The sequence below is a fragment of the Haliotis rufescens genome, unplaced genomic scaffold, assembly GCF_023055435.1.
Source record: "Haliotis rufescens isolate VD_foot unplaced genomic scaffold, xgHalRufe1.0.p SCAF_19, whole genome shotgun sequence".
Taxonomy (NCBI): domain Eukaryota; kingdom Metazoa; phylum Mollusca; class Gastropoda; order Lepetellida; family Haliotidae; genus Haliotis; species Haliotis rufescens.
The window spans coordinates 4,955,237-4,979,636 of record NW_025963879.1 but is presented as its reverse complement, the minus strand read 5'-3'; the positions used below and the strand labels follow the sequence as shown (position 1 = coordinate 4,979,636).

Here is a 24,400-nt window from a genome sequence, read left to right as displayed (position 1 = left end):
GACAATAATTATCATTTGGGCGTGATAACACATTCTAGTGGAATCGACAACTGACCTTAGGAAACTGTTCTAACACTATATGTATGAATGTCGTGAACACCCACTCGACAACTTCTGTTATAACATGTCTGAGGAGCTGTGTCAAGCGTACTTAGTATTTCCCGAGTGATTTCGTCCACGTGCAAGATGCTTCCCAGGCATGTCATTGTAATTTTAACATAATGGTATTAAAATTTGTTTACAATACGACAGTCGACGATATAAAATAGCATCCTGTATATACAGGCCAAGATATGTTATAAGAGGTGAGGTGAGGTGAAATGGGGTTTAACGTCGCGTCCAAGATTATTGCACTTATATAGCGACGTGCATGCACGTGTGTGTGTGTGGCTGCTTGTACTAGACCGGACTGATGCCGATTTATAGTGCTAGCACACTGAGATATAGCGACGTGCATGCACGTGTGTGTGTGTGTGTGTGGGTGCTTGTACTAGTCCGGACTGATGCTGATTTATAGTGCTAGCACACTGGATACTATGCCGCAGTTTAACATGGATACCACGCTCAGACACAGTATACTGACTCTGAGCCGACCAGTCCTTAATGTTGAGCATTAGACAGGGTAACAACAAGTACCATCTTTTAACGTCTTTTGGTACGACGCGGCCGGGGATCGAACCCTGGAGCTTCCGCTCTCCGGGTGGACGCTCTACCACTAGACCAAGGAGGCGGTCATATGTTATAAGAATAAATTGGGATTATAAATTGTAAGAACTATCCGGCTCCCTGAAGTCAAGATATTCAGTTGATCACTTGTTGATAGTAGTAAGTAAGCGTATCCATAATTGATATAGATGTATCATATGTGGAGAAAATGATAATTAAATTCAAAATTTTCAACGTGTTCAATCATTTCTTTGATTTGTAAATATTATGCTTAAATATATTCAACATGACCAACAGGTAACCAGTCAAAAATGTAATCAACTATATGATCAGAGATCAATGATAAATTACCAAACGATTCCTAACACTACAAATCCACTGGTCGCCAGTATGGACATCATGGCATTATTTGTGATGTCACTTACTTGTCATGTCATGGGTTTGCACTCTGAGCTACAATACTGAGGATCTGTTGGCTAGTGGTCAGAAGTGAGAGCTAATTGTCACAAACATACTTTTATGTTATACATTTGATGTACAGAAAACAAACAATTTATGTGACAGTATCTTTGATGTTTTTGTAGGAACTAGAACTGACTGTACAAATGTGTTGCATCAAATATGATTGGGTCAGTCACATCAAATAAACTGGAAACCCTGCTCTTATCCATAATTCAACTGTTATAACTAAATATTCATTTATAGAAAATCAGCAATTGTTACATCAAGAACAAATGTGTGAATGTGTCAGACCCATGTCATTAGAGTATAATTTCAGACCATTTTGGCATCAGAAAAGCAGGAACCTCTTGACAGATACAGGAGTATATATCAGAATTATGTAGGTTGCCTGATGGATATTTTCTCTTTAATATTCTGGGTTGGAACAGTAGAGGACGTAATATGTATGCGAGACGGTCCCTGTTCAATATTTGTACAAATGAATACCTGAGAGGGTCACTTGTACACATGACTGCCTGTCCATGGACCATGGATTTCTACATGTAGCACTAAAACGCATCTACAAGTGTTATTTAACAAAATAAAAAAAACTAAATTAAGTACATTTATTGATAGTTGAAGAATAGGTCCTCAAGTGCCTTTGATTTTAGTCATAATGGATGGGGTGGTCAGACTCTGTGACTTTCGATTTTGTGACATTGTACCCAGTGGTATGTTATTCATAATATCAATGAATGGTTTGTGTGATTCAGTCTTGATCATTTACAGGCCTCATTTATTCAAGGACCTCTCTTGAAAACTTGTAGAATAGATCTTGTTTTCTTCACTGTTTCTTTGATTTTGTCTAAGTTCCACTGAGCATGCTGAGGATCTTGTGTAATTCTTTTGTATATGATCTGTCATCTGAGTGCAATTGAACACTTTGAAGATCCAAAGACGAAGATAGTTTATACATCTGTCATCCTTTCATCTTAATAGAACACAACAACCCTTATAATTTGGTGTTAAAACCAATCCACAACAAAGTTATGGTGCTGATATCTTGCTGTTGCAAGGGTGTTAACTGACTATAAAACTCTTTTTCCACCCTTGCCAAACTTGGGTGGAATTCAGGAATTACATTTTGGCTGGACTATGCATAGTCAAATCAAAATCGTGTTACGAACTAGACATCCGGTTCGTAAATAACATGGATTTCAATGTGAAGATTTCCACTGACTGCAGGATTTGCAAGCATGTGTACCATCAACTGGGCGTCGAAAGATATTTTGAAAATCTTTTCATGTTTTTAATCAAGGTGCTCAATGGATTTGATGCCCTTCGCGGGGGAAGACCTGTTTCAATACAATATAGATCTTGATTATCAGATCGTCTTAACCAGGGGCTGCCGTTTTATTTGAAGCAAATGCAAGTGATATGAGAGATGGAATCTGATTGGTCAATAGGAGGGCCATAGAAGGGACATCACTCATAACAGCCACTCGTGGCTCTACGATTGAGCCTGGGAATTCCAGCCTATTTCGGCAAGTGTGGAAACTGGATGTTTATGATCAGTTAAAACCCTTGCCTCGGGAAGCTGTGGTGTTAACAGCCAAGAGATCGTTCATATGTAATATGTTCCAAAAAAATTAGTTTTAACAGGCAAATTTCATTTTGGAGAAGATGGCTATGATTTCTTTAAAATTATTTCCTCTTATTTCAGGATTCAACACTCTCTGTGTGTTGTTCTGTGTGGTAGAGTGGATGCTATGTACGTTGTGAAGAGGCTAGCCAGTGGCACAGGCCCAAGTGGAAAACAAGCTCCACACACCATTGACATAGCGGGCCACACTTTCAGTACAGATGACTGGACCAATGTTAATCAAGGAGTGCTTACAAAACTTGGTCGGAATCTGCATATGCAAAAAAATCATCCACTCAATTTGATAAAAAGAAGAATAGAAAACTTCTTTTACAAACACTACATAAATCGCAGAAGTAATCCAATATTTTCAGTTTATGATCAGCTTAGCCCAGTTGTAACACTTGAACAGAACTTTGATAGTTTATTGGTGCCGTTTGACCATGTTAGTCGATCAAGGTCAGACAGCTATTATATCAACTCCAAATATATGTTGCGGGCACATACATCAGCACATCAGAGAGATCTGATGAAGTCTGGACTAGATGCCTTCCTTGTTGTTGGAGATGTGTACCGAAGAGATGAAATTGATGCCAGTCATTACCCAGCATTCCATCAGCTGGAAGGTGTCCGGCTTTTCACAGAATTTGAGGTTACTTTTCAGGCTACTCAGTTTGATATGTTTGTTGTTATTGCTGCCCTCCTCATGATTGAATATAATTAATGTTTATTAATTGTTGGGCAGATTGTTGGCTAAAAATGAGAAAATGTTAACCACCTGGATGGGTGTTTTTGATTTTCTAAATAAATATCTTAAAAATTGTTACAAAAATATAGTTATTCCAAGTGCATTCACTGTAAACTCATAGTCTAAGACTATAATGAGTTTTACAAAACGCATTACTAAACTTTAAATTTAGTGAATTCCCCACCAGCACCAAAGTTAGCATGTGAACCATGTGAGTATTGCTGTGTCCGTAGTGTAATGTGACTGTACTGGGTTAGCACAAAGTACAATGTGACAGAGTAAGCCCTGCTTATCAAACAAAACCTGATTCTTTTTCAGTTATTTAAGGATGTGTCAGACTCAACAAATCTGTGCCTGTTTGAAGATGGAAAGAGACTTACTGACAAACAGGCTTTCCACACAACTGATGCTGCTAAACTTGTGGAACACAGTCTGAAGACAACACTGCAAGACCTGACAATCAGCCTCTTTGGAAAGGGTGTGTTTACTTTATGTGTAAAGTGATCATTCGTCATTATTATCGCTGAGATATCAACAATACAAAATAACTTTGCCAATTCATCCATTTGTAATCAGTTTTGGAGCAAATGGATCTTCAATCTGTCCTACAAAGCAATCGTAGTGCTAAGATAATCGTAACCTCCATATTTTCACACAGACGTATGACAGTAGTAGTGCTAATATCGCTCTGCGGAACGGGGCCCTGCTTCCTCAATTGCAATCTCTGGTTTCAGTTCTTTCTTTTCCTAATAATTAAAATGTATCATGTGATCACTCCAAGAAGGGAATTTCAAGACCTGTTGAAAAATTCCTATGTGGCCACTGAACTTGAAGTAATTGAACTCACATACAGTAGATGACATTTCACGGTAACTGAATAGGATTATTCAAATGCCTGTATAACAGTAAAGCTCACTATATTTTCTGTGAATCCTGACAGATCTTGTCCTGTTCTCCTTATGGTGAACAATTTCATGTGCCAGAAATTACCTAATTTATCATCATGATCATGTTAGGTAGATCATGTAGATGTCAACCTTGCAATTTGGGCATAGAAGAGTTACTTCCCTTCTCTGTGCAGTTCCTATTGTAAGGGGGGCATGGCCCACTCATCTAAGGAGTTGCATTTCGATGCGCAGATTTGCTTCCTCCTATTTTAAGATCCACACAATTGATTTATTCTGTTCCTGTTTGCTTCCTCTGGGCACGCCACAAGACTATGGTTCTGGGTTTGAATTCTAGATTGCCCTGATTATGTTTCTTTGTTTATCAGCACAATACCCATACTTGTGGGTTTCGCCTAATTGGTTAACGTCTAAGACCTGCATCCCTTTGGGCTTTCCTCCTGCATCAAGCTGACATACTGCTTAAAGCAGTGTTAAACCAAACTCACTCCTATTTTAAGATCCACACAATTGATGTATTCTGTTTGTAGGAAGTGTAGACAACCCATTTTATCATACCTCCATGTCAGAATGATGAGATCTGATTGTTTCACACGATCATGATAAAATACTGTGTATCCCGCCATAAATATCTCAAAGGGAGAATAAAACACCAGAAGCAAGTCTGGCTGCACATGGATTTCTGAAAATCAGAATAAACCCCTTTTTCCCCATTTTTAAGCAAATGGATGCACACTTTTTCCGAGTCATTCGAAAAGCTGTTTTCTATCAATTATGAGTTTGTTTTAATTCTTTGACAATGTCAAATTAAAACATGTCGGTAAGATAAATTTGTTGTTGCAGGATCACAAGGGGTACGTTGGGTTTTCTACGTCCTGTGTTAGGTTATATGGCCAGAGCCTCGTGGTATTAGACCCAATGTGCCCCCCGGGATCCTGCAACAGCTTATAATGATTTCCTTACTGCAGGTGATGATACATGCCAATATTGAAACTATTGCCCTACATATAATACTAAATGTTTATGGTCATGATGGGAATACTTCTATGATCCAGATTCTTTAATGTAACTATGGCCACAGGTTGTAAGTTGAAGCATGTGGCCATAGAGAAGGCTTCAGTCATGTCTCTGTACCAGATTCTATCTTCATATTTCTAAAGCTTCAGATCACTCTCAAAATATTGCATTCTCTTATTCACGACAGATGTTGAATTGCGCTGGACAGATAGTTATTTTCCCTTCACCCATCCCTCATGGGAACTGGAGATTAAGTTTCAAGGAGAGTGGCTGGAAGTCCTTGGTTGTGGCATTATGGAACAGGAGCTGCTGCAGTCAGGTCAGTTGGCCATAAAAACTCAGCCCCCCACTTAACAGAAGGTGATGGTGAATAAAATGTATGCATCACAATGAAATTTCAGCTATAAATGGTAGCCTCATGTTAAACTACACCTGACTTATTTTAGAAGCTTGTATTTTACAATTATACAGGGACATTTACTTGTTCTGAACCCATGAAGATCTGGGTTATAATAGGTCTTCAGCAACCCATGCTTGCGGTAAAGAGCAACTAACAGGATCAGATGGTGGGGCTCCCTGACTTGGTTGATGCATGTCCTCGTATCCCATTTGCATGGATTGATGCTCATGATGTCAATCACTGGAGTGTCTGGTCCAGACTCAATTATTTACAGACCGCCGTCATATAGCTGGAATATTACGGCATTTAAGCAACAAAAAAAGAAACAAACTACTAGTTCTGAAGTGTAGTACTGGCTCCTGACCCAAAGAAATGGTGGCCTTACTTTCAAATACAGTAACAGCTGACTGAAATATTCTGATAATTTATGCGTATGTTTGTCACTCATATGAAGTTTAGTTTTATAAAAGGCATCCACAATCTTTTGTGTGCAATTGGATAAAAATGTAGGGCTTAAAGAGAGTGAAAAATATCACCAAAAGGTTTATATATAAGTCTTAAGTTTGCCTAAAGCCAATATAGCTGTTGTCATTGTTATTTTTTGTAAGATTATTATACAATATTAATAATGTTGTATTGCATTCTTTGTTGTAGATTAGGAAGAAATGTTGAAATGTAGCTGCAGTAAACATTTAAAATTTCATTGCTGACAGCAACTTTAAGATTATTGTGGAGCTAGGTGAGCTACAGAGTCACTATTACTATGTTGTTGATAACTCTGACTTGCTCCTTCAACTCACACAATGTGATATAGAATTTTGGGAAAATACATTTGTTTTCTATTTCCTAGATGATCTACAACTTGGCCTATTAGCTTTGCAAATAGCCTGAATGTAGGGGAGGTTCAGCGCCTCATGACTTTATGTGTTTACATAAGCATGATACAAGAGATAGCTGAGTGGACAGTGGTATGAATGCTTGTGATTCCAGCAAGTACAGCAGACAAGATCGGCTGGGCATTTGGTTTGGGCTTGGAAAGGCTGGCAATGAGGCTCTACTCCATTCCAGACATACGCTTGTTTTGGAGCTGCGACTCAGGATTCCTCTCCCAGTTTGATGGGGTTCCCCCCGAGTCTGATGTCAAATACCAGGTGAGAAAACCTGTATACACAATATTTGAGAAAGATCAAGGCAATGGTATAAGAAACCTAATTTTGATCCACCAAGTAGTATAGTGATTCTGGACCACTTCCACTGGAGCCAGATTTATATACCTATACTGCTACTACAGGGGAATTTTTTATGCAAAAATGATGATGAGATTCAACGATCGTCATGAGTCATATTAAAAGAATCATCAATATTAATTAATAATGAATAAAATTTACTATAGCCCACGAGGATATTGGAAAGGTATAGGAGCAATACAAAAATTAGCCACTGCTGCTAAGGTATCTAAAGATGTGGCCAAGGATTGGTTAAAGAAACAAGCGATGTGTGTATACTTACTGGCACCGCATTATATCCCGAGGAAGAAGTTTGATATTTTTACAACGAATGAAGTTCATCAGGCTGACCTCTTGTTTCTTCCCCATGATATGGTAAAACGCAAAACGTATAAATACGCTTTAACCGTAGTGGATGTGGCTATTCACTAAAAGGAGGCTGAGCCATTAACCTCAAAGGATTCAACAGAAGTAGCTAATGCACCGAGTCTCATATATAAACGCGGACCACTAAAATGGCCCAAGTTATTATCCCCCGCCACGAAGTGGAAGGGGGATATAGGAATGGGTTGCGTCCATCTGTCCTTCCGTCCGTCCGTCACATTTAATTTCCGGAGCAGATCTTAAAAACCGTCCATATTTCTTCACCAAACTTGGCACATAGATAGGTCTAGTCGTGAACTGGTGCCTTTTGATAGTTTGGGATTTTAAATTTTTTTATTTTTCCAGTTTCCATGGCAACGACTTTGATTTAGATTGAAAATGGCGTGATCCTCGTTTCCGGAGCAGATCTTGAAAACCGTACCATATTTCATCACCAAACTTGGCACATAGATAGGTCTAGTGGTGAACTGGTGCCTATTGATAGTTTTGGATTTAAATTTTTTTTTAAAATTCCAGTTTCCACGGCAACAACTTTGACTTAGACTGATAAGGGCGGTAGTCCTCGTTTCCGGAACAGATCTTGAAAACCTTACCATATTTCATCACCAAACTTGACACATCGATAGGTCTAGTGGTGAACTGGTGCCTTTTGTTAGTTTTGGATTTTAATTTTTTTTATTTTTCCAGTTTCCACGGCAACAACTTTGACTTAGACTGAAAAGGGCGGTAGTCCTCGTTTCCGGAGCAGATCTTGAAAACCGTACCATATTTCTTCACCAAACTTGGCACATAGATAGGTCTAGGGGTGAACTGGTGCCTTTTGATAGTTTAGGATTTTTTTTTAAAAAAAATTCAGTTTCCATGGCAACAACTTTGACTTTGAAAATGCTGGTAGTCCTCGTTTCCGGAGCAGATCTTGAGACCATACCATTTTTCACCAAACTTGGCGCATAGATAGGTCTAGTGGTGAACTGGTGTCTTTTGATAGTTTGGGATTTAAATGTTATTTTTTTAATTTGAGTTTCCATGGCAACGACTTTGACTTTGACTGAAAATGGCGGTTGTCCTCGTTTCCGGAGCAGATCTTGAAAACCTTACCATATTTCTTCACCAAACTTGGCACATAATGTCATCTCGCAGTATTGAACACATTTCCTTTCTTGTTGGTAAGTTCTGCATTGCTTGTGTGTATGTTCCTCCAAAAGTGTCATGGACACGGTTGTTGCATTCACTGACTAACTTCATGCAGAAACACAACTCATTACAAATACAACAGTGTAACTGATCTTGAACCTACTCAATTGTATAAACACTGCCTTCTATCCTGTATATATTCTTGTCAACCATACTCTGTACTTCACTTGCTTGATAACGGTGTTAGAACGAACCTACACCGAAACCATCGATCCTAATTGTAATAAAGAAGTTGTTTGTCCGTATGTCTCATCCTTACTCATTACAAATACAGTTACATATTCTATCCGAAACTGCAGATGGCAAAATAACTCCAGTAATAACTTTTTTTAGTGCTGCAATTAGGCCATTTACAAACGGACCCATAGTTCACAGGAGCTAATGCATTGCACATAACTGGACATGTCATATTGGCGGGGGATATGAGTATTTCATGCTTGTTTCAAGTAGATCCTGGTCGCGTGTTTATGGGATCAGTAACTAAACTGTTAACAAAGCACGATGTCGCAATCAGGCGTGGTGAAAAAGAAGCCCTACGTAGTCAAGCTATCGTTGAAAGATTTAACCGGACATTAGCGGAACGTTTGTTTGGATATCAGTATAGGATCGAAATGAAATCAGAACGATTAAGATCAACCGAATGGGTGAAATGATTATCAGCTGGTTGTATCAGCGCTGAATAATGAAATAACGAGATTAATGGAGAAGAAACCATCCGATGCGATTAAAATGAAATCTGTGACTTCAGAATCTTCAGCACCGTGGAGAGGCAAAGAACAAAAACTTCCGGATAGAGTAGGCGTAAGATATTTATACCAGCCCGGTGAACTCGAAGGAGGCCTACGTCCCGCAACTGATCTGATTTGGTCTCTTAAGATATATAACATTAGTCGGTTGGTTATGAAAGAAGGAGAGCCTATTCTTTATTAACCGCCTCCGTGGTCTAATGGTAGAGCGTCCGCCCGGAGAGCGGAAGGTCCGGGGTTCGATCCCCAGCCGCGTCATACCAAAAGACTTTAAAAGATGGTACTTGTTGTTACCCTGTCTGGCGCTCGGCATTAAGGGGCTAAAACAAGGACTGGTCAGCTCGGAGTCAGTATACTGTGTCTGAGTGGGGTATTCATGTTAAACTGCGGCATGGTATCTCAGTGAGCTAGCACTATAAATCAGCATCAGTCCGGACTAGTACAAGCAGCCACACACACACACACATACACGTGCATGCACGTCGCTATACAAGTGCAATAATCTTGGACGCGACGTTAAACCCCATTTCACCTCACCTATTCTTTATTATCTTAAAGATGGACCGGGCAGGGCATTTGTACGAGAAGAGTTGCTCATAGTTCCCAACAATACAGTATTACCACCATAACCATAAGCATAGGTAGTTACACCATCATTATCAATCCATCTCTTTGTATCTAAGGGGGATTGATGTCTTGTTCATTCTTAATCCATATATCCTGTGATTAAAGTGTTCATCTCGTGTTTGAATGTTCTACCATTGAATAATGCTTCTTTATACTGTTCGTGTTTGATATGCGTTTTTACCACATACCTCTTAACACCCTTAGCTTTTCTTATCTCTCCATTATCGGACTTCTTTATAGAATACATCTTAGGTCTTAATCCGACATACTCCGCTATAGGGGTCCCAGCACATTCATCCTTCATCTTTCTTAATACCTTTTTATTTACTACACCTCACATCTATCGCCGTATTGCTTCTTAAGTTCGTTGTAATAAAAGTCATACATTAAGTGTTTTGACAAGTCAAGAATACTCATACCAACGTACACCGGTCTGTTGAATTTTATATTACTCTTCTGCATATGTAGTGCGGCTAAGTCGTTATCAAATATCTTGCTTCTGTTAAAAGCCGGACTGGCTATAAGTTTCCTGAGTCTTTCTTCCTCATTAGATCTGACCAATTTAACATCAACATGCTTCCTTAGATTCTCCATAGTTTTTCCAAATACTGAGTTATTCATGAGCTTATATAGGTTCTTTTCGAAATCGCTGGTAGCTCTCTTTCTTAAATCTGTGTTCAGTTTTATATAGGGCTCCATCCAAGGGCTTTGATCAAACTTTAGAACTCTGTGTATTTTCTTTATTTTCATGCCTAACGATAGATATTACTGGAGATTTCTGTAGTGCACTATATATTTTGTCTTATCCATCAAATTTGGTACGAGTTTTTCTACGTTAGCTGACCTAGTATTACCCATCAAGGAGTGTTGATATTCTGACATCCAATCTTTATTAACCATTAATCTTTCGGGAGCTAGCGGATAACTGTTATAGTCTTTGTGCAACGAATTTGGATATTCCAAGTCAACTTCTAGTATGTACCCTCTATTCACATCAACCTTGTGAATATCATTCACATCGACCCACGCAAAACCACCCGTGGGTATAGGTTGACTCATAGTCCATCCGTACAAATTGTTGGCGTCGAGATATAATATGTGCGTATCGGGTTTACTCGGATCATTATCTTCCACAAATTTATTATTAGCCTTAGAGCCTTTTCGCCGTCATCGATATACCACCTCTTAATCCTTTTCTCAATAAACAAGTGCATATCGTAATCGGTGAGTAGTTTTAGTTCTACACCAGTCTTCTTCAACAATGCATCCCACGAGAGTCCAGGACTGGAATAGTACCATGCCGGATCCAAACCGTATTGTTTTAAACATGTCTTTCTAAATATCTCAAATATATCGACGAGTTACAGTACATCGATTTTTAAGTACAGATCGTGATAATCACCTAAATTCTTACAACCTAATTTATCCCAGACCATCATAATCTGCATCAGTTATTTTAGATTATGATAAGTTACTATAGAATGATTCAATGCAAGCAAAGTGTGGTAGTTTAGTTTCGTTGAATCTAGACCAATCATCCATATATTCGTAAGGATATACACCTTTTCTCAATAACAAATGATGTGTTAACCGATCAGTATATTGATTTGGTATTGCAAAGTCATGGGGATTGTTCGCATTAGCTAAATTGTCCAGGGAAGATAACAGAAACTGTCTATGAATCTAAACCCATTACTTTGCTTTATTCTGGCTTTCCCATCCTTGTCCGTATAATGTATAGTTTTAGTCAACGAGAATGATATGTATTTTTCCATATGATTAGGAATGCACGTTAAAGCCACATTCGCTCTTTGAGATAGCTTGCATGATGAGATGTGAATCATATCCTCTAAGGTTATGAAACTCAAAGGGGATGGGTATTGTTTGAGAATTCATTTTTAGTTTCAAGTTACACTCGTTATCAGCGGCTCCCCGATAATTACCCGTGACGTGGCAATGATCTCTTATGGAATCCCCATTCAAGGGTTTATTACAAACATGACAACTCCTTGACTTCTTATAGGCCCTCCAATCATCCCTCCTCATACACATGGGTTTCTTATGCGATATATTTTCCCTGATTATTCTCTCTTCGTTTTGTAGATATTCTAGGAACTTTCCCGCTGCATTGGGACCTCTGTAAATCACGGGCGGGTTTGTTTTCCCATCATACCTTACAACTATATATCCAAACCCACAAGGAATATGTTCTTTAGTTTTGTACGTAAAACTATCTTGAGTTTCTTGATTGCTTCGGATGGTATTTTCTATAGGTTTGATAAGTGCTTCGAAGTCAGCATAAATTACGGTACTGACATTTGATTACAATAATGTTCAAATTTTAATATATTTTTCCCTCTTTAGGCATATCAGTCCTGATAGCAGTCTGTCCAACACCTCTGCGGTCTTTATTCGCTTCTAATAGATCTTGTCTGCTGTACCCATGCAGGAATTTTTCGCAGAAATATTTCTTTCCTGCATGTTTTGTTTGATCGCATAATAGCCTGCTTAAACTCTTTATCCATGTATAATGATATTTACCATCTTTTTCGATTAGAAATGAATTGATTTCGGAGCTTATCCTGTGTACAACAATTCCTTTAGGAGAATGTCTGAAAACATTTATAGCTAAATTATTTTGCTTTTCCGCCTTATCAATTTGCGAGATTGGTGTAGGTTCGTCTATACATGTATAAATTCGTCTTATTTTTATCATCGTGTTGATTATTATCTAGTAAATCAATCACTTCAGCTTTTCTCATTCAAGAATAACTGCTCAGCCCACTTTTTTTCGCTTGAGCTTTGAGTTCTCTAACAGTCTGGGGTTTGTTGTATTCCAAACCGAGTAAATCAATCAATTCAGCTTTTCTCATTCGAGAATAACCACATAGACCACGTTGTTTTGCCAAAGCTTTCAGCTCTCTGACATAAGTCATTTTGATATATATAACTACATGTGAACTAATCTCTAATTGGTTGGAATTCTACCCAATCTATTTATCTCATTTCGGTAAGCCTTTTTCCTCTCATAAATAATTTGAAACCGTTTCTTGTCAGCACCGTGACTCTTACATAAACAGTAACTACCTTTTACCCCAATCCCACATACAGAACAAGTATAATTAATATGCCCTTTTCTAATTGCAATGGCATGGATTCCACAAAAATCTGCCAAACAGCTTTTTCCACAATTTTGTGATTGGCCCATGGGTATGAATTTACATCTTGATATGCCTCTTGCCATTGTGATAAATATACACTTCTAGTATCATTTATCTAAATGCGTGTCAGCACTATTTATAGCTGATTAGTCAGGGTTATTATTAATAGCTGATGTGTAATAGATCATGGCTTATACATAATAACATTGCTAAATATGGGCAGACCAGTCAATCTCAAAACTATAAACGCTATCTCTCGGTCTTTCTGAGCCTCTGACGGTGTATACAACTGAGAGAGTGTTGGTCTTGGTATTGGGTCAAGTTTCTTTCCATAAACAAGGAAGTATTCGTGCATGGCAGATTCAACATCCTTAAACGTTTGAATTGAATGTCCCTCTTTAAGCAGTTCATCATTAATAAAATCTAATCTTAACATCCTATTTCAGGCCCATTGTGCCTGGGCTGCTTGTTCTAATGCTTTATTATGTCTTTTCTGCTCCTCTCCTCTCATACTAGAAAATAAAAAATTACTCCCTGAAAAAGCTAGAGCATTAACAATAGCTACACCGACCATCTTCGCAATTGATGCCATACTATGTTTATAAAATATTCAAATGTTAAATTACTTCATTATGTCTTCTAGGATAAGCCCTTGTTTGATGAGCATATCTTTTGTTGCCATTGCCAGTCCTATATCAAGAATCAATATACCGATATCATAACCATTAAAATCTAGCTTGGGTGGTGTGTTTTTAGTAATCATTTTAGCTATACGGGCATAGCCAATGGCCAAGCCGCTGACCACCGCTGAATGATACATTGGGTTTACCAACATTTTACTGTCTGTAACTGGAGTAGTCATGCTTTTGTAACATGACATGAGGGCTTAACTCTAATTGAACTTGTTATGCAATTGCTTGTTGTGATTGTGCAATCGCTGGTGACGTTTTCTCTTTTCCGGTCTTATAAAACAACCATACCACTGCTATAGCAACCACCCCCAGTGTATAGGGAGCCCAAGTTTTAATCGTGCTATGTTCAATATTTGAATTGTGGACCTTCGCTAGCGCACCCTTCCTACCAGCTGCGACTTTTCAAGGATTCTTAGTCACTCTGGCTTGTGATGCAACGCTTGTTGTGGTTGTGCAATCTGTGTTTGTGGTGTTTCCTCGTTCACTTGTTGTGCAGTCGGGGTTTGTATTTCCGTCTCCATTATTAGTAAGTGGTCACCTATGTTTAAATTGACAATACCTCGCCGTTATTAAAGTGGGGGTCACCGGCGCTAAGAACATTCCGTATCTATGATAAAACTCACAGCTTACTGCGCTTATAGCGTGTTTGATGAATGGGTCTTTCTCTAGAGATTCGCATAAATACATGCAATTTTCTGCCGGGATAGGAAGAAACGTACTAGCTACCACTGTGTATAGTTGTAACATAGCTGAACCAATTGTTTTAGTCATGGTAGCTCCGAATCTAGACTCCTGACGCGTGTACAGTTTTTTTATTTCTTCATCGGTCATGTTATCAATTTTTTCAGTGGTTTAATTTCCCCCAAAATTTTGGGAAAATTTTCCACCGGCTACCAAAGCCGCGAGTCTTTCTCTATGTTTATCTTAAGATTTATCTGTAACTACTTCTATATGTTGATCAGGTTCTTTGAGCAATTGTTCGATGAGTTCATCGCATTCCATAATGAAATACCTAAGGAGATATTTAAGTCTAACATTATGGAATATGGCATATCCAATACAGCCTGAAATAATAAACTGTTGCAAAAGAATGAGGATTTCAAACCACATTATTACATAATAACCTCTAATGTTCAATTTATCGTATTTTTGCTAAATTTTGCTATATTTCCTAATATTTTCTTATATTTTGCTCGGCAGTTGCTATATTTTTGCTAAGCAGTTGCTAAATTTTTCTAAGCAATTGCATAAGCAGCTGGTTGATCGGTTTTTAATACGAGTTTACGGTGCTTCGTTTCCGCTAACAGTTTTCTGACTTTATCCCGTTCGAGCTTGGTATAAATAACATCATTTTCGCGTTTGCAATGAAACAGGGCTACCCATTTGGTCTGCTCTCTCAGATCTTTCAGGACAGAGTTGTATTTTGGAGTAAGTACCCAAACGCTATGCTGAGTATGTCTTCCGGAGAATGCTAAATATGAAAGCATATCTTTCTTTTTTGTAAGTTCTTTACTCGCACTGCAGTCATCTATTATGAAAAGGGTTGATTCTCCATTGTATTTTTCGTGACATACTCGTAAACAGTCTTGTAAACGGATCAACTTTGTACACCCCAGGATCATTCATTATCCAATCTCTCGATAAGTATGTTTTATTAACGCTTATAGTTGGGCACAATAATAATATGGTTGTAAACATCCCGATAGATAATGACTTTGTAAAATATCGAGAATAAAAGACGTTTTTCCGCAACCAGTTTGCCCGCAGATTATAGCGCAGTGCGGTTCTTTAGGTAAAAGATTATTAATAGATCGCTTGCACGAATCTTCCATTCTGTATATTAAGTTCATGTCCATAATCACATACAAATATATGTTTAATTTACCAGCCACTTCGAAGAGCTTCGTTATCTGTATAGTAACACCCTCACTGGCATTTTCTATTCTCTGCTCACTGCCGTGTAGTTGGTCATCGTCTGTGGTTCGCATCGATACATCCCCGAAAGACAGATCTTTCACGACCGCGTTAACTTCTTGGCTATGTTTTATAGAAGGGAGTTTTTTAATCTCATCCCACTGTAGATATGCCCGCATACCTTGACTATATAGTTGATTAGGCACGTCCTCGATAGTCAATTTTACTTTTGTAATCTTGGGGTTGTAGAACGCCTCGGTATCTCTTGCAAATGCTTCAGAGGGGTCTTCGAACAACATTAAAATACCCTTCAATGATCTAGCGGGGATGTGTAGATTGATATTCCACGTCGTATCTCTTTTGTTCCTGGTGATCTTTCGGTGTCGAAGCACGCGATCGTACAAAATGGCTAAACTTCCACTATACTGGTTACGAATTTGTTTGGCTAAATCAGGATCTGTTATCATATCATACTCCAGTGGGATATTGTCAATAGAATAGCTACCTTCAGTAGCTTTGATTACTGTACCGTAGTCATTAAAAGTGAGTTCGTATTCTAACCTATCGCCAAGGGATGCTTGATAGAAGGGCGTGTGACTATCGTGTAATTCAAAGTCTTGCGGAATATAGAATCGGTTTCCTAATGCATCAGCAACAGCCTTATCTCCTACGACGGTATTATCACCACTATCAGCACCCACACGCAGTCTCAATGTGTTCCGATTACAAATACCTTGGTACTGTAAGTTTTCCCACTCTTTAGCCGTTCTCCAGAGATCCATGTAACAATAGTATACATCGCTGTCGTCGATACTCAAAACCTCATTACCGCTAATTTTAATCGCAATTTTCTTAACAATCGAACGACCTATGTTCTGAACGCGCTCTCTGCTAGCGTCTGTAGAATTCAAACTAATTGTAAATAATAGTTCCTGGAACTAACACATCGTGTGCACCGAGATTTGGAAAGCGAACCAGAAGTATTTGATTCTGATCAATGGTACTCAGGTACAGTAACAGACTGGTGAATTGCTTTGACCCCTAATGGATCCCGAAGTCTGCGTTGTGGGTTTAACTTGCGTCCGTATTGCGAAGACATTGTTATATTGAAATTATGTAACCTTATGTTTAATATAAAAATGGATGATATTAAACAAGATAACCTAACTGATACTAGTACAATGGAAGAGGGTACTGATGAAACCAGCTTCACGAATCTTAACAATGAACTTTTGAAACCAGCCGTTAATGATTATTATGATGCCTTAAAAGAAACTCCTATTTGTCGTGACTTTTCATTTCACGAATCTTAACAATGAACTTTTCAAAACCAGCCGTTAATGATTATTATGATGCCTGAAAGGAAACTCCTATTTGTCGTGACTTTTCAAAGTTTACAATAGATAGTAAAGGAATATTGCAACTGATATTGATCTTATGAATTCTCGTACTCGTTAGCCCCTAGCCTTGTCTACGATAGCTAGTAAACATTGCATCAACACAGTTCGTAATAAATTAGGTTTTGTAAACTACTCACAAGTAAACTTTCTAAGGTTCTTCAGACTGTGCGTACTGAACTCGGTACCATAGATAAAGATAATTTGGAAGAAAGCTCGAAGCTAGCCTCGGACAGACTCGGAGAAATCTTGGATACCTACTACGATAATTCCACGTTACAGGTATCACCATATTCAGAGTTCAGTATTAGGGAATTACGAGGTCTTGACAAGGCAATGCAAACAATGCGGGGAGAACTCATCAATTAAATAGCAAAGCTATCTGAACTCGACAAGCATATAGCTTATGAGAAAACAAAACTTGAACAGGCAGGTGATGAATTCAGAAGACGCCGCGTTGCTGAAAGACTGCGTAACTTAGAAGACGAAAGATTGGCCTGCCTCGAAGCGGCTTTGAGTAATAGAAAGGCACTTCATTCACAAATCAATCGAATTTGAGGAACTATAGAAAGAAATTCAACAAAGATACTACACTGGCCGATGAAATTAAAACATTGTTCAGAGAACAGGGGATAACCATTGCCAGTATTTTTACCGCAATGGGATTTATTATATCGACTTTGACTCTCACGTTAACCAGTGGTGGTGGTACAGGAGGTGGCACACCACCTAGTGATAGGGATGGTGTGAAAGAGTGGATAAAAAAGCATTTAAAAGCATTAGGAGAAGCACTGGGAAAGCCGCGTCTGCACTTCCCGGTATAATAGGAAGTATTGTTTCCTGGCTCTTGAATTTATTAGCTAAGACCGCCACTTGGCTTAGTTAAAACTTGTGGGCACTGATCGTAGCAATTGCCGGGCTGTTGTACTTATCCGTTAAAGACTATTTATCCAAATCATGAGTAAACCAGCCGCGATTCCACCTACTATAAGTGCTGTTTTTTCATCGATATGTTGTTGATTTTTTTCGGCAATATGTGTAGGCACTTGTGGTTGTGTGTCAGTAGATGGCTGTGAAACATGTGGTGTCTGTGGCTTGACTATTCCCATTTCGCCTGTGTTTGTTTGTGTTATTAATTCGGTTTTAATATCTGAATTTATACCTGTTTTTTGTTTATCGGTAGCAATAACAATTTTATTACTATAGCCTATCACTTGACCGATCTTAAGTTCCATATTACTCGGAGACATGTATAGTCCTGCCCCATTAACGTAGTCTACTTTGGATTGAGCGTTCTGTAATACATCTTGATAACGTTTTATTGACGATGGTATGTCAACTGGTGAATTAATAGCATCCTCTACGTTTGCGTATCGAGCGCCGCCCCAGAACCAATTATTCCTGTTCGTGTTTGTGACTGTGCACCAAGAATTGCCCATACATAAGTTCTTATTGATTCATTAACTCTTACAACTCCTGGGTTAGTAAAATTATTTTCTGTTTTATCATTAAGAAATTCATTCCAAGCGTTTGCTGTATCGTTTAGTTGCACAAATTTTGTAACAATATAAGCTAAACCACTCTTAAAACTCATAAGATCTCCTCTCCAATCGTTACACGAAAGTTCCCAGCCATGATTAAGATTATGCAATCTTACAAAAAGATTGTTTTTCTGTAACAACCTAAATAGATCAAATGGTTGATGAGTTTTTTTAACTTAATCATCACTTTCTTCTTTAACAGTTTTTTGTCCACTAAAAGGAACACCTAGACCATTGTTAAGTCCTTTAATATGCCATTCTTTACTCATAGAAATATCAAATTCCTGACAAATACGCTCATAGGCGAACCTATTGTACGGATTATTCCATGCTCGATCCTGCGATAATGGTGCACTAATTTCTGTAAGAATACGTCTAATCTGATAGTACACGTGAAATAATAAATCAGACTTATTAATTCAGATCCTGGGGCATAAAGAGATACACCACATCCTGTTGTGGCACACCATACGGCAAAGTTTAACTGGTTCTGCCAAAATTGCATTGGATTGTGGAACCAATCATGCACCATTTTATCGCTAGTTGCCGTGACCCTGTATTTTTCAAAGATATCAGGGAAATGAACAAAAAAACAGAGGCTCTTACTAAAATCGACTGAATTTAAGTTGATTTCATATTTAAGTTATGATATAGTATCTTTGTATATTTAATATGTATGTTACACTCCCAGGAATAACAAATGGCCAGTCTATTCAACTGCTTCATACTATCGATAACTCAGCTGGGCAACTTGAAGTCACTCTATGCGATGTAACGTATTACCTGTGGTGGACCAATATAAGTGATGCGAGAGATAATAATAAAATATTAATAAATAGAAAACATCACACTATATCTGATGCGTATTACAGCGTATGCTCACTCAATGATGAAATTTTTGAGCCTTTGGGAGCTTGTCTCACACAAAATGAGTCAAATGGGATGCTGATTTTAAACACTGGAGAAAAGCATTTACTTTTTGAATGGGGCTTAGTAGCTTCACTTGGATTTGTAAGAAGAGGAGTAATATTAATACCACCCAACACAACATTGCATGGAGTTAAATTACCCGATTTAGTTCCCTACAAAGAGTTGTGCTTCCATCTTGATCAGATCAGTACCACGGATAATATTCAACCCGAAAGTCCTTCAACTCTGCTAAGAGCTATTCCAGTCAAAGATGAAAAATACAATAGCGGTAGAACGGAATCTTTCTCATCATTACAGGGGCGGTCGGGTAGCCTAGTGGTTAAAGCGTTCGCTCGTCACGCCGAAGACCTGGGTTCGATTCCCGACATGGGTACAATGTGTGAAGCCCATTTCTGGTGTCCCCCGCCGTGATATTGCTGGAATATGTCTGTATTATATGTAAAACATCAACCTGTACATATAGGATACTTGAGTGTAACACTCCATATTATAAATAATGGTTGATTCATCAGGCCCTGGAGCGCATAACCTTAGACAATGTAATACAATTGCGCTTTCCGATCTTGGAGACACAGAAGGATTCGTTAAACCCGGTACCGATGGCAAGTTATACGCTTTACACTTACAAGATAATGTATACAAGCAGAAAGAAGTTGTATTCACAGCTAATCTAGGAGATTTAAGTGATGTCGAAGTTAGTAGACTCAATGAAAACACTTCATACAATCTTACTCGCAATGATGATAATAAATGGACTATGGTCGAAGCAAAAATCGAGTGGCTACTGAATATCGTCATTGTTCCACCATATGTGATGATGGGTAAGGGATAACTAAGATAATAAATAGTGGGATCGTACTCAGGGCTTATATCCCCTCAAAACGAAAGAGTGTGTTAGTCGCTCCCCTGCCAGAAAACCCAGGTCATGTTATTGAGTCGTCCAGCATTAAAAAAATGTTAGTTTAAATTTGGTTACTGAATTCAATGATATAAAAGATAACTTGAATGCTATACCTGATCTTTCTACACTTATTATTGAAGTCTTGTTTGGAGATGCACCAGAAGAGATGCGTTCGAAATATTACCAGGTCTATCAATTAAATGGCTTAAGAAACACGAGCGTCAACGTTGTAGTATTATTTATATGGGAGTATCACCCGTTGCAACCTTTGAGGGGGTCCAAGCTAATAAAGGTGATAGCATTTCTCTTTCTAAGATATTTATGCCATATAATATACATTTAATAAGGTTGATGTATACTCTCAAAACATTAAAGCAAGATCAATTAAAGATTATTATATGACATAATAATATATGTTATGAGTTTATATCCGGTGCTCTATGAAGCATCGGAAAAGATGGATACTGTTGATGGATTTCGATTACATCAAATAAGCGACATAAAACATTGAATAGAGAAGGAGAGGGAGTTGAGAGTCGGATTGTATAAAAAGTATCGCAGAGCCGTGAATGCTCTCGACTGTGTTGACACTGCGCTTGTAACAGCTGGCATGGGACTCGGTGTAGCCGGTGTTGGTTTACTATCAACTATAATCGCCGCGCCTATCGTACTTGGTATGGAAGTAGCCGCCGGAGTCTCAGGACTGGCAGGAATAGCGATAAAATTTATTTCTCGTAAGTTGCAAAATAAAGCATTAAAACATGATAATATTCGGATACTCGCCAAAGCAAAGTTGAACAGCATTGAGGATCATATTTCAACAGCACTGGCTGATTGTAAGATATCCGAGGAGGAGTTTTGTTTAGTATTATCAGAACTCACCAAATACAATGCAACGAAGCAGGAGATTCGATCCAATTCTCGTAATATCAGTGGTATTATCGAAGATGATAAAAATAGTTCATAGAACAGGGGCGACAACAAGCGCGTCAATTATTCCATGCCTAAAACCAAAGAACTGGTTGGAGATTAAAAATATATTGTTTCCTATCATTGGATCACACCACATAAAAATACAATAATTTAGACGAATGCTTACATAAGTATATAATAATGGAGCATTACAAGCCAATCAAATGGCGAGAATTACCACAGGGTATATATTATATCAGTGATGTCAAACCAACCAAATACAGTCATCAATTGATTCTTTCCAATTTCGAAAAAGAATATATAGTCTGGTCTCCTAGCAAAATGAACGAAGAACTTAGTAAAACTGTTGAATATCACTTTGTTCAAAATAATGGTATGCGTATGAGTAAAAATAATAGAGAATATTTTCATTACAATTTAGTTTAGTCTCATGACGATCGTTGAATCGCATCATCATTTTTGCATAAAATATTCCCCTGGAGTAGCAGTATAGGTATATAAATCTGGCTCCAGTGGAAGTGGTCCAGAATCACCATTACCAATACTACTCACCATGACAGCAACTTTTGTAATTGTTTGTACTGATTTTGCATTTCATAATTAGATTGAATTTTTTTTTTATCATTTTGAAGGTGCAAGGTTGAATTTCTATTTTGTTTTTCATGGCTGAAGTGAAAGTGTGTTCATTCTAAAAATCTTCCGTGTATGCATGCTCAGCCACCGGCATGAATCAGAATGTGAATCCGGATGTGAGTTAGTGTGTGTCTGCTCCCCAAACACCATCAGTGTCACTGTGTAGTGAACATGACACTAGGTTAAGGTCCTGCTCACACTGCACTGCTTGGTTGTTGGACATGGACTCTGTGTTGTCATGCGTTTTATGTTTCATGAAGACACAGATTCCTATTTCTGATCACTATTACCATGTCTTTGTTGTAGGGAAAATGACAAAATTTGAGAATTTAGTTTTCCATATCAAATAAAAAACTTATGAAATACATATCTGATCTTGACACTTCAACAAAAGGTTGATTGTGATTGCTGGAGCTTTTTGTGTACATCACTACTTCTAGACCTATCACTTTTGTCTGATTCCAGCCAGTCAGCCAGTATCCACAGTGTACAAATGACATTTCATTCTGGGTTCCTGACAGCTTTACACCAAATGATTTCTATGACCTTGTGCGCTCAGTTGGTGGTGACCTTGTGGAGCAGGTCAACCTTGTGGATGAATTCCTTCATCCAAAGAAACAACGACAGAGTCACTGCTACCGTATCATCTACCGGCATATGGAAAAAACCTTGACGCAGGAAGAGGTCAACGTCATACATAGCAAGATTGAAAGAGAGGCTGTGCTATTGTTGGGTGTAGAAATTAGATGATGTTCAAGGAATGTGTTTATACTGTAGTAAGTGTGATATGCAAGTGATAAGAATAACCTCTGTGTACTTTGGTAAGGCATGTTCAGATTTAATACAAGCTTTTCATTATTGGCTGTTTCATGGCCCTACAAAGACCAGCAGATAACGGACAATAACAGTACAGTGATATTTGGATAAATTTTTTACTGTTTATTTGAAGTATTTAGAGATAGGAATGATATTCTAGATGTAATTAAGACGACACATCATGTGTCTGACGGTGCTGCAGCACAGTGAGTGAGTGAGGGCTAGTTCATTAGCTGTATATTTACTTCTGGCATTGTTAAATACAGTTATTATGAACACCACTTAAACATACTTGCAGTGTGTGCAAGTGCTTCCTACAGCTTTGGACATGTGGCAGAGTGGCACTGTCTGGTTAGCACATTGGCAGGATTCATAGCCATATGCCACACATTCCTAGGTCAGGTTGGAGGTGGGACATTTTGTATCTTTAAGATGACATCGAACACGACCTTTATTTTCCGACTCTGTAAATATGCAAAATGCCTTGGAAGGCAAAGGGAGTTAATTTCAGTGAAGTTTATGAATAAAAAAGCATGGGAGAGAATTCAGTTTATGTTGAATCAATTGTGAAGTGTCTTCTTGTAGTTAAAAATGTTGATTATCTTCCACAGGAGTGTAAGCGAACTGACTTATTTGGTGTACTTGTATTATTTCAATAATTGCCTTTGTTCATGTTCATGAAGAGTGTATTTATTGCAGTGCTCTTTTTCATATGACACAATTTGACATATTCAGCTGAAATGCTGCTGAGATTTACTTGTTTTCTAACAAAAAAATAAAAAGATTTTCTTCAGGAATAGTTTCAATTTAGAAGAATAACATCCGCTTTTAGGTGACAATACTGGCAAATAGTTTGATTCTCTTCCTTGTATGCCTGACACAAGTATCACTATGGCAAACACATCACAACATCACAGGAGAGTCGGTGCATTATTGCACTGCATGAACAGACATCAGGAGAAGGTAGCTGCGATGGTTTCTTGATGTAGTCATATTCCACAGATGACAGGAAGACGGGCATCAGGAGAAGGTAGCTGTGTTGTGTTCTAGATGTAGTCATATTCCACAGATGACAGGAAGACGGGCATCAGGAGAAGGTAGCTGTGATGTGTTCTAGTTATAGTCGTATTCCACAGATGACAGGAAGACGGGCATCAGGAGAAGGTAGCTGTGATGTGTTCTAGATGTAGTCATATTCCACAGATGACAGGAAGACGGGCATCAGGAGAAGGTAGCTGTGATGTGTTCTAGATGTAGTCATATTCCACAGATGACAGGAAGACGGGCATCAGGAGAAGGTAGCTGTGATGTGTTCTAGTTATAGTCGTATTCCACAGATGACAGGAAGACGGGCATCAGGAGAAGGTAGCTGTGATGTGTTCTAGATGTAGTCATATTCCACAGATGACAGGAAGACGGGCATCAGGAGAAGGTAGCTGTGATGTGTTCTAGATGTAGTCATATTCCACAGATGACAGGAAGACGG

General features: G+C 38.4%; 1 protein-coding gene across 2 annotated transcripts; it reads left to right on the top strand.

Moving 5' to 3' along the window:
- The first annotated feature begins 94 nt into the window (after positions 1 to 94).
- Positions 95 to 23,458, top strand: LOC124148433 (phenylalanine--tRNA ligase, mitochondrial-like). 2 transcript variants are annotated; one of them, XM_046519523.2, is made up of 6 exons: positions 95 to 197; positions 2,831 to 3,401; positions 3,816 to 3,975; positions 5,607 to 5,738; positions 6,810 to 6,970; positions 22,564 to 23,458. In XM_046519523.2, the coding sequence occupies exons 1-6, from the start codon at positions 187 to 189 to the stop codon at positions 22,846 to 22,848; spliced, it is 1,320 nt and encodes a 439-aa protein (XP_046375479.1). In that variant the 5' UTR covers positions 95 to 186; the 3' UTR covers positions 22,849 to 23,458. The 2 variants fall into 2 exon arrangements, with proteins under 2 accessions (XP_046375479.1, XP_046375480.1); XM_046519524.2 differs by having other exon boundaries at positions 113 to 224.
- The last annotated feature ends 942 nt before the right edge of the window (positions 23,459 to 24,400 follow it).

What these genes read in the sequence shown, in the direction of transcription:
- LOC124148433 (XM_046519523.2), top strand. An exon ending in AATCAGCCTCTTTGGAAAGG is followed by an intron (nt 3,976 to 5,606) that starts GTGTGTTTACTT and finishes TATTCACGACAG; the next exon opens with ATGTTGAATTGCGCTGGACA. An exon ending in AGTCTGATGTCAAATACCAG is followed by an intron (nt 6,971 to 22,563) that starts GTGAGAAAACCT and finishes GTCTGATTCCAG; the next exon opens with CCAGTCAGCCAGTATCCACA.